At 47.1% G+C, this 10053-nt stretch overlaps 1 protein-coding gene across 1 annotated transcript; it reads left to right on the plus strand.

The window, feature by feature from the left end:
• The first annotated feature begins 5196 nt into the window (after nucleotides 1–5196).
• Nucleotides 5197–6156, plus strand: CDK5R2 (cyclin dependent kinase 5 regulatory subunit 2). Its single transcript, XM_044438469.1, has one exon. It carries the CDS (start codon nucleotides 5197–5199, stop codon nucleotides 6154–6156), a length of 960 nt encoding a protein of 319 aa, XP_044294404.1.
• The last annotated feature ends 3897 nt before the right edge of the window (nucleotides 6157–10053 follow it).

The following is a 10053-nucleotide window of genomic DNA, read 5'->3' on the forward strand; positions in this document are numbered from 1 at the left end:
TAGCTGAGTCCAGGAGAACCCCAAAATGGCAAGCCTGTATCTTCCATTGGAGGGTATCTCCATCTGGCACAGCTTGAATCTTTACTCCCTGATCTGCCTTTTGGCAGAGCAAAAGCACTTCTGTCTTGTTTGGCTTGTAGTTCAATCTGTTTGCCCTCATCGAGTGAATTTCTAACATCAGCTACTGATTTAGAACCAAAACAGCTTCCTTGGATTTAGATGGAAAGAAGAGGTAGAGCTGGGTGTCCCCAGCATCCTCCTTGCTCCCCAGGCCAGACTGCCTGGCAATCTCTCCCCGGAATATTACGTGTGTGTGAAGTAGCATGCAGATGGAGCCCTGAGAGGCTCCCCAGGCCTACAGCCACAGCATCAAGCAAGAACCTCGCAATATCTCTTTCTGAGATTGCCCCTCCCAGAAGGACCAGAGCCACCATATAATGGTGCCACCCAGTCCCATCTCAGTGCTCCAGAGGAATACCATGATCAGTGCTATTGAGAGCTGATGGGACATCCAGCAGAACTAACACAGAGACACTGCCCCGTCCAGTTCCTTGTATAGATTGTTCTGCAAGATGACCAAAACAGTCTCTGCCCTGTAACGAGGCTTCAAGACAGATTAACATAGATCTGGAATAATGCATCTCAGCTAGAAATGTACTGTGTCCGAGAGTCAACTGGCATACGTGTTATCTTTGTATGCAGTCTTTTACTTGTGTGCTTTAAATACGGACCCTGTTTCATGTCCTTGATTCAAATCTTTGTGTGCAATCTTGTATTTGGCGTTTAAATCATGAGGAACCTTTGCACATTGGCTTAGTAGCAAACTCCACTGATTTCAACAGAACTTACTACCAAGAAAGCATGAATGGGATTGCAGCCTGCATAACAAAAAAACAGCTGTAAAGGGTTCCAAAATTTCAGAAGAGAAAAAAGGGCTCCATCACAAGGAGCTGTCAGCATGCTCATGAATGAGTTATTCTGATGCTTCTAGGAAAGGGATAAAAGCAAGGATCTTCTCGTATTCTCATCCTAAATCCCATAAATGTGAGGGACATGGAGAGGCTCCCTATATTTTAAGGTATGGCACAGAGATGTCAGCTATGGATGTAGTCCAATACATCTCCAGGTCCCAGATTAGGGAAGGCTATCGCAAGCAGCAGAACTAGATGTCAGACGGAAAGGTCCTCCCCGACATGTTCATGTCCCGGCTTTAGATGTGTGTGTATGCAGAGAAGGAGTATTCCATCATATGAATGAAGGCGGAACTGGTACAATGCAGACACTAGTTTTCTCTGCTGGTGTGAGAAGAACTCTGGTTCAGTGTTATCTGAGGTCATGGACTGTGACTCAAGTAACAGATCTGTAATAAATAGGAACTGTTTCTTCAATGAGGACCGCATCCAGTGACGCCACAACCATGCCTCATTCAAGGCTCCATGTACCACGCATTCCTTCGTTCTCCTTGTGGCTGATGTTATCAAAAGATATGAGCTGTTCCATCTTGTCTTTCTCAGCCATCAAAACATGCTTACATATTTTTAAACGTTTTGACTGGTTTGTATCAGTCTACAGCTTTGTACATTCTAGGAGTGTATTTGCCTGAAGTGTTTAACTTAACTCCCACCTTTCTGATCCATTGCAAACAACTTGGATATTTGAAGATGATGCTCCCTCCCCTGCACCCCAAATTAGTCACTGATTGCCATGCTGGCTTAGAGGATAGCTGCTAAAAGTAACTAAAATACCATAGCCCTCACTTTGTTATACAGTTCCCAGCATGCAGATTACTCTGGCTTAAACAACCCTGCATAAGCCCAGCATGTCATGTGAATTGACCCACTATGAAACACAGAAATGTGTGAACTGGGAATCTTATTTCCTTTTAGCATGCTTTTCTATTAATGGGATAAGGAAGTGTGTGATCTCCCTGATATGCCTAGAGCAATCATTCCATGACCTGAAGCAATACATCCCAGACTTGTGGGCCTTCATTCAAGGTAGTTTGGGGGTGCTTTACAGGACAACTTCCTCCTCTAGAGCATCTCCTGTGTATTCCAAGCATTTCCACAGCTTTTTTTATTTTGAGGATGAGATATTGAATTTCAGATGTACAACCAACCAGAATGAAGTTGTATAATGAAAAATACAGAAAGGCAGAAAAATAAAACCTCCAGGAACTCAACCTGCGTAGAGGAGCTAATCTTAATCCTGCAAAGGGTCTTGAAAGAGAAACAGAAGCCTTGGTGAAATACCTGTGGGTAAGCCCTGAATCAGCGATCAACCCTAAGGGTGCTGGACACACTTCCACATGCACATGCACTGAGAAAAAAGATGCCCAGCAACCCTCACCACAGGTGCTGCTTTCCCTCCACCATCAGCAGTTCTAAAGCAGCAATCGCAGCAGTGCCTTCAGCACTGCTGGCATGTTGCGTTTTTCCCCTGGATGAGCACTAAACAGAATTGGGGTGGGGCACAGGTCGTGCGCTCCAGGTCCATTCGGTTTACATGAAGGGATAGCCCATCCCTTTGAAGTGGACTTGAGACGGCCTCCATATGCTAGTTACACCCAGTTCCTTCTTTTTAAGCTGGTTGAGGAGCAGCAGCGGTGCCTCTGAATTCCTTCACGCAGCAGCCTTGGGTGGGATGCAGGCAAGGAAATGCATGCATGTGTGCGCGCGCACGCACACGCACACGTACGTACGTAGTTGGGCAGCTGCTGCTCCACTGGGGAGGCAAAGATTCTCCCGGCAGAATCCTTTCTCCTCACATTAAGTTTCACAGTTCAGGTGTACTTCCGAACCCAGTTCTGCATCCAGAGGCTGAAGCAAGGGTTCTTGCTACTGCCACGATTCATGCATGGCCTGTCTCTTCGAACTGTCGAACACTTTTGTGGGCCTGTCCTTCCACATCATTTGGAGGCTCCAGTTACTACAGTCTGCTGCTACCTGTGGTGGAGGCTAAACGGGGGTCCCCAAACATTTTAACCTGTGAGCATATTTGATTGACTGATTGATTTAAAACATTTATATGCCGTCCTTCACTATTGCATCTCAGGACGGCTTACAAGATTAAAACCAATAGTCATAGAAACAATAAAACAGTACAATAAAATTACTATAAACCGATACAGATAAATCAAATCAAAAGTGACTGTGAACCACTAAAAATGCTAATTTTTAAAATAACGATTAAATAAAAAGGTTTTGGCCTGGTGCTGAAGAGCGTATACACTTGGCGCCAGGTGTACCTCTCTGGGGAGTACATTCCAGAGTCTGGGTGCCATAGCAGAGAGGTAGTGGTGTGGGTCCCACCATAAAAGGGCTGCTGTGGGAGGCACAGTTAGATAAGCAATGGATCTAGTCAATAAAAATGGACCCTAGTGAATAATCAATCAACCAAAATACTAGGTAGACAAAGGGGCTACTGCCGCTATTTCAATCAATTGGTATTGATGCTGATTTGTTCCTTGGCTCGATTCAAGGTGCTAGTTAACCTTTAAGTCACAGCATACTCTTGACCCTATTTATTTTAGTGAAATCTTTTGTTTCACTTCCTAAAGCAGCGTTTCCCAACCTGATGCCTTGCAGATGTGTTGGCCTACAACTCCCAGAATCCACTAGCAAGCATGGGTTGATGCCCAACAAGGCACCATATTGGGGAAGGCTACCCTAAGGCATAGAAGCACCAACCCAAAGCACATAGGGAAAAAACAGAGAAAGGGACAAAGGACTGGTTTGCAGAACACAATGGGTTATTGACCTCAGATGAGCTTGGTGCATGCAGCCACCATTTTAAATATGCAGTCTCAATGGAGGCAAATGGGGGTTGTGGCATGTCCTGCAAACCCAACCATCATGGGTTATTTGGGGACTAAATAACCCTTGCATAACCCTAATATTAAGGGTTCTATGAGGATTGTTTAACCCTTGAATATCGCATGATGGCCTGGTTAGAACATCACACAGCATCTGCTGATTGATCCACTCATGGGCTGCATATTCAAAACTGTGGTTAAATAACCCGCAAGGAGCCTGTTGGGTTGTGTGAAGCAGGTCAGGGAGCAATAGCAAACTCCTAATAGAGAGTACTAGGATGGAAATTGCTTCCCTGACAGAGGCACGGCTGTTTCCTAATCCTAGCTCTGTAGGAACAAACCACAGAAAGCCTAGAGAAACTGTAAAGCCTACTGTATCTGTATTGGCATAATCTTTCACCTGGACAGTCTTCATGGAAGATGGACAGTCTTCGTGGAAACTTGTTCCAGAATAAGACTTGTCTTTGCCACAGTAGTGTAACAGGGCTATCCCTCTGGGCACTGTGTTTTCAAAGGGAATTGAAATGCCAGCAGTACAGTTACACAAGCCAGGGCTCAATGGGCAGTGCTGGCAGTTTTAGGAGTTTTTCCTGCCTAAACATGCATAGGATTGCACCTTTAGTGTGATAAATACCTTTGTCTTTGTCTTCCACAGGGAAGGCAGGCTTGGATCCCTTGATGAATTCAGCAATGTCACGTTGATACCTGGTTTTGAAACTCCTTTTTCAAGAATGGCTACAATTCGAACAAGCTGTTACCAAGGACCAAAGTACTCTGCACATGCCCATGACACTCGATTTTTTAAAAAAAGGTAGACAAACCTTTGCATTAAAAACAGATAATTGAAATTACGCTTTGGGCTCGGAAGGAACTGGTGAACGCAGGCCTTCCCCTGACTCCCTTTTTTGTTGGGAAGACCGCCTTCCTCCCGGATTTTGGACTCCAGGAAGCCGAGCCGCCTCCACAGCGAAGTCCCCTCGCCCCACGGAGCCGCTCGGAGGGGGAGGCGTCTTCCGCCTGCACCTGGGGGTCCTTGCCTCGCGGCGATTGGCCAAGGAGAAGGGGGAGCCTCGGCTTGGGATTGGCCGTTCAGAGAGAGGCCGGGGCGGGGCGCGGCGGGGCTCGCTCGGTGCTGCAGCCAGTGCGGGGAGCGGAGCGCTGGCTGAGCCCCGGTCCGCTCCTGTGTGGCGGCGCGCTTCACTGCGGTTTCCCCGAGGTTGCTCCGCAAGCTCAGCCTCAGAGCGCCGGCGCGGCTGCTGCGTCCCGTCCCAGCCCATGGCCGGTGCGCGGGGCGCGTCTGGGCAGGAGCTGTAAGGAGACCGCGGGGCAGGAAACCCCGTCCAGAAGCAGCAGGCACAGCCGCCGCTGCCGCCGCCGCCAGGATGGGTACGGTGCTGTCGCTGTCGCCCGGTGCGCCTGGGAAGGGCGGCGGTGGCGGAGGGGTCCTGGCTGAGAAGGCGGCCCCCGGCAGGGCGCATGGCAAAGGCGAGAGCCGCCTGAAGAGGCCCGGCGTGCTGATCTCCGCCCTCACCTGGAAGCGCCTGGTGGCCGCCTCGGCCAAGAAGAAGAAGAACGCCAAGAAGGTGACGCCCAAGCCCGGCTCCGGAGGCGGCGCGCCCGACCCGCTGGTGCAGCAGCGCAACCGCGAGAACGTGCGCAAGTCGCAGCCGGACGGAGCCAAGCAGGGCCCCTTGGCCGTGCCGGTGCCCACCGTTCCCGGTTCTGCCCCGGACAGCGGGAAGCCCCCGCCGCCGCCACCGCCGCCGCCGCCGCTGCCCAGCGCCCGGGCCAGCGCAGCCGCCGGCTCCCCGCGCCGGGTGATTGTACAGGCTTCCACGGGCGAGCTGCTCCGCTGCCTGGGGGACTTCGTGTGCCGCCGCTGCTACCGGCTCAAGGACCTGAGCCCGGGCGAGCTGATCGGCTGGTTCCGCAGCGTGGACCGCTCGCTCCTGCTCCAGGGCTGGCAGGACCAGGGGTTCATCACGCCGGCCAACCTCGTCTTCGTGTACCTGCTGTGCCGCGAGGCGCTGCAGGGCGACCAGATCGGCAGCCCGGCGGAGCTGCAGGCCTCCTTCCTCACCTGCCTCTACTTGGCCTACTCCTACATGGGCAATGAAATCTCGTACCCGCTCAAGCCCTTTCTAGTGGAGGGCGACAAGGAGCGCTTTTGGGACCGCTGCCTCGCCATCATCCAGCGCCTGAGCGCCAAGATGTTGCAGATCAACTCCGACCCGCACTTCTTCACGCAGGTCTTCCAGGACCTCAAGAACGAAGGCGAGGGGGGCCCCACAAAGGACTCCTCCAATGCCAACAAACACTGGACTATAAGCCTGGACCGTTAGACGATTCCCCCGAGGGCCCTCCCCAACCACTCCCTCCACCTTTCCAGATGCATCCCCTCTCGTTCCCCTCCCTGCCCCCCCAAAAGAAAATGAAAGGAAGAAGAAGAGGTTTTTCTCCAGGTTTCCTCCTGGAGGAATGGGAGAAATAAGACTCTAGGAGTCATGATTGCAGTGCTGCCAGGGACAGCTCCTGTAGTCACCCCATCATACAGGTAGCATGAATGGAGCTGCTTCCCCCCCTCCACCTCCAAGAGCCATTCATGTAGGGGGAGGGATTTGCTACAGTCCACTCTTTCTATGCTCCATTTTGTGCGCCACACCCAAAATTGCATCACCCCCTTCGGGCAACTGCAATATCTGAATGGCTTGAGAATGGGGTGGGGTGGGGGTGCTTGGCCCTTGATGTATTGTGTCTTATGGCTGTGAGTTAAACTGGCTCTTCTCCTTCTTTGTTACCTGATCTTTCCCAGCAAGGTGCCACAGGCTGTTAATATACTTCAGGCCCTGGCTGTGCATCCTGGGAGGGAAGGGCTGGCTTTCTTTCTGTCTTTTCTTCTCTTTTTTCCAAACAGGGAGAATTCCTAGGCTCTACTTACTGGTCAGCCAGTGGTGTCATATGGGCAAGGTTCTGTCTCATGCAGGAGAAAGAAAGCATTTGCTATGTGACCTTGCCTGTGAAAGCCCGGCTGGTGTATGCCCCATGGTTTGGGTCTCTTTGCTGCTACTGTGAATCACAGTACAGCCAGGGCATTTTTTCCAGCTTGTATTTTTTTTTCTTTTTCCGGCAAAGCAATTCCTGCATGTATTTGTCCTTCCTACTGTTGGTGGCTCTGCCATAGTGGTTGTTCTACAAAGTGGATGATGGTCATAGACAGCTATCCATCACTCCTGGTCAAATGCCTTTCACAGTTTCTTTCTTTTCTTTTTTTGGAACTGGAGGGAGGGAGGAGGGGGGGTGCGTGTGTGTGAGTTCGCTCCAGCACTGAGATGAAGTGCTGGGGATGCTGTGCTGCTTTCCTTCCTTTGATGCTCATAATTTGACCTCTTCTCTCCCTGTACCCCCTCCGCCCGATATCGCTTCCCATCTGAAGCAGAGGCTGGGAGCTGTCCATGGTGCTAGCCTCTTCGACCTACATACATTTGCACATTCTTGAAGCTGAAAACAAGCCGTCTCATGGTGTTTGAATGTAACAGAACAATGTCTGACTTACAGGATGTCTGTGCCAATGTTGCTCAAATGTACAATAACATATTGTTTTATATTGTATATTTAAAAGAGATAAAATTACTGACTCAAAGCGGAACTTTGGAATCACTTGATCATTGGGAGCTGCAGCTGTATGGGGAGAAGAATGCAGAATGCATTGGGGTCTGGTGAAGCATGGAGGAGGAAAGGAAGGGTTAGCAATTAATGTTGGGGTTTTATGGTCAGTGTGACTGATGCATTAGCCCTTGGCTGATGATTTCCTAAATGGCTGTGTTGGCAGGAGATCCCAGACTTGCTAATGGGATTTGAAATCGAACTGTAGACTGTCATATTCCAGAGCCCTTTTAGATGAGGACACACTCTGTGTGTTCTTGAGGTCTGACCGTTGAAAAATCTCAGTCAAAAACTTCTCTTGAATTTAAAAAGAATTGCAATATGACTATTGTACAATTAAAATGTCTGCAAATGTACAGAAAGATAAAGCAACAAATTGCTTGTCATGTGGCTTGTTGTTTCTATGTGTATGCAAAATTTGCAAAAAACAATCCTTGGTGATCTTTTGAAGAGACAACATCAAAGTGGGATGTATTTCCTTTTTCTTTCTGAGAACTTTGAGATCAAACCGGAATGTCTCTTGCAGCTCAGATACACCATGAACAGGTCTATCAAAGCACAGCTATAAAAATGGTGCATATATTTAAGAACACATTGTAGTTTTAGTGTGTGCTCCTTCCAGACAGGAAGACTGTGTGCAGACTGACATCCTTAATGCCCAGTCCCCTGAAGAATGCTGATGGGCAGCCCTCAGTGTTGTGTCTTGTAATCCTTTAACTGCATTATGTTAGCAAGGCAGACTTAGTTTTTTGAATGCAGTCTTGTTCATTCCATCTTTTTATCACCATGTTTTCACATCTCCATCATAAAGCACCATGATCAAAATCTTAATATAGGTTCTCATAATATAGGCTCTCAGTCTTCATAATGCCTTACTCTCTCCTCCAGCAGGATAAAACAGTTGTGTGAACTGTCCGAGGTACTGAATTCTCTTGGCGAATTCTCTTTCTCACAGATGTTTGTCCCTTCATTTTTAAAGATCCGCACAGAGCATTTTAATTGGTAGCCTCCTCTCTTAAATGAACCAACAGTGTTGCTTCAATTACCTAAACATTCTGTTAGATGTCTGAACATACTATAAGCAGAAGCTTTAGAAGAGGAATTCTCTGTTTATTTTATTTATTTATTTATTTATTTATTTATTTATTTATTTGTTAAAACATTTTTATGCCGCCCCATTCGCTGAAGCCTCGGGGCGGCTCACATCATTAAGCCGTTTAAGTTTACATGGCATTATAGTGATATGGAAGGTGTATGTTACACAAACGGTTAGGACATATGACTACGCTACAGCAAGCTGTAGAGTCTTGCTATGGGGGCAATTCCATGGCAGCTGGTTGTCTGAACTGCTGCAAAACTCCCAAGTATGATTTGGCCTGTATTTCAACCACGCCAATCAAACGGGCCAGGAATCAATAGACTGATCTTAAGTTTTAAACAGAACTGTTTAGAGAGGACTGGTGACTTTGGATATAATAATCAATGTTTGAGTAACAGAAGTTCTGCTTTTCCTTACTATATTGCCTCCGTACTTTTGATTTGAAAGGGTTCTTGATTCTATGATCACGTCATACACCAAGACGTGCTCAGCCAATCCATTTTCAAGAATGTGGATTGTATATGAGAAATGAATTCATAATGAACTGAAGTGTGATCTGTTGGTCTAACACCAGAAGTACATCCTCAGGCGTGTGGAATAATAGTTCCTTTCTAAGAGGTGTTTTCCAGTCCTGAGTGATAAAAGATTTGAAAACAGTCTTTTTAAACTTCCTGGCACAAGATAATTCAAATATTTAAGAGAATAGGTGAGGGCAATTATGTGCCAGAAGTATCTTCCAACTGATTACAGTCACTGTTCTGTCCCAAACCAAATGATCCTAAACATTTGACCACTAAAGTAGCAAAAGTTTAACAAGCATGCTCTTCATAATTAACAGTAATTATCTATATGTTATTGGTTTGCCTCTGTGATGTTTTGTGTTTCAATACATTTGCCACTTACAGAGAATTGCAAGGTATGCCTTTTTAATGTGTTCTGTTCCAACTGCAAAAGTCAAGATAAAGCAGATGGGTCCAGAGCAAAGCTGAGAATGCCAGAGTTCATTTGAAGCTCATACATTAACAAATTAACAACTACACCTATAGCATCATACACCTTACTGGTATTTGGCTATTCTTGCTTGTGCTATAAATTGGCATTTGTATTTCTCAATTAGAAAACTGCTGCCAATGGTTGAATTTTGTGCTTTTTACTTGAGTTTCAATGCAAACCATTTCTGGGGTTCTAAACACAATATGTCTAGAACTTGAAGCTATATTTTAAGAATATTTAAACTAGTCAAGGAGCACAGAGCTAATGACAACCAGTTAAATACCAGACGTTTAACTGCATTCGTGATAACTGGTTTAGATCTGCATATGCTTGCAAAAAGGAAGTGTTCTGAAAACAAAAGCATATTTGGGTGGGCGATTTGTGGTTGTCCAAATGCTTTTGTCTACAATTCCCATCATCCCTCAAATTTGTCTATGTTAGAATTGATGTCACTTGCCCATCCCTACTCTTTCTTGCTTAATCA

The sequence above is a fragment of the Varanus komodoensis genome, unplaced genomic scaffold (genome assembly GCF_004798865.1).
Source record: "Varanus komodoensis strain SLA01 unplaced genomic scaffold, ASM479886v1 scaffold32, whole genome shotgun sequence".
Lineage (NCBI taxonomy): Eukaryota > Metazoa > Chordata > Lepidosauria > Squamata > Varanidae > Varanus > Varanus komodoensis.

Coding starts and splice junctions, on each gene's coding strand:
- CDK5R2 (XM_044438469.1), top strand. CDS start 5,197: ATGGGTACGGTGCTGTCGCTGTCGCCCGGTGCGCCTGGGAAGGGCGGC.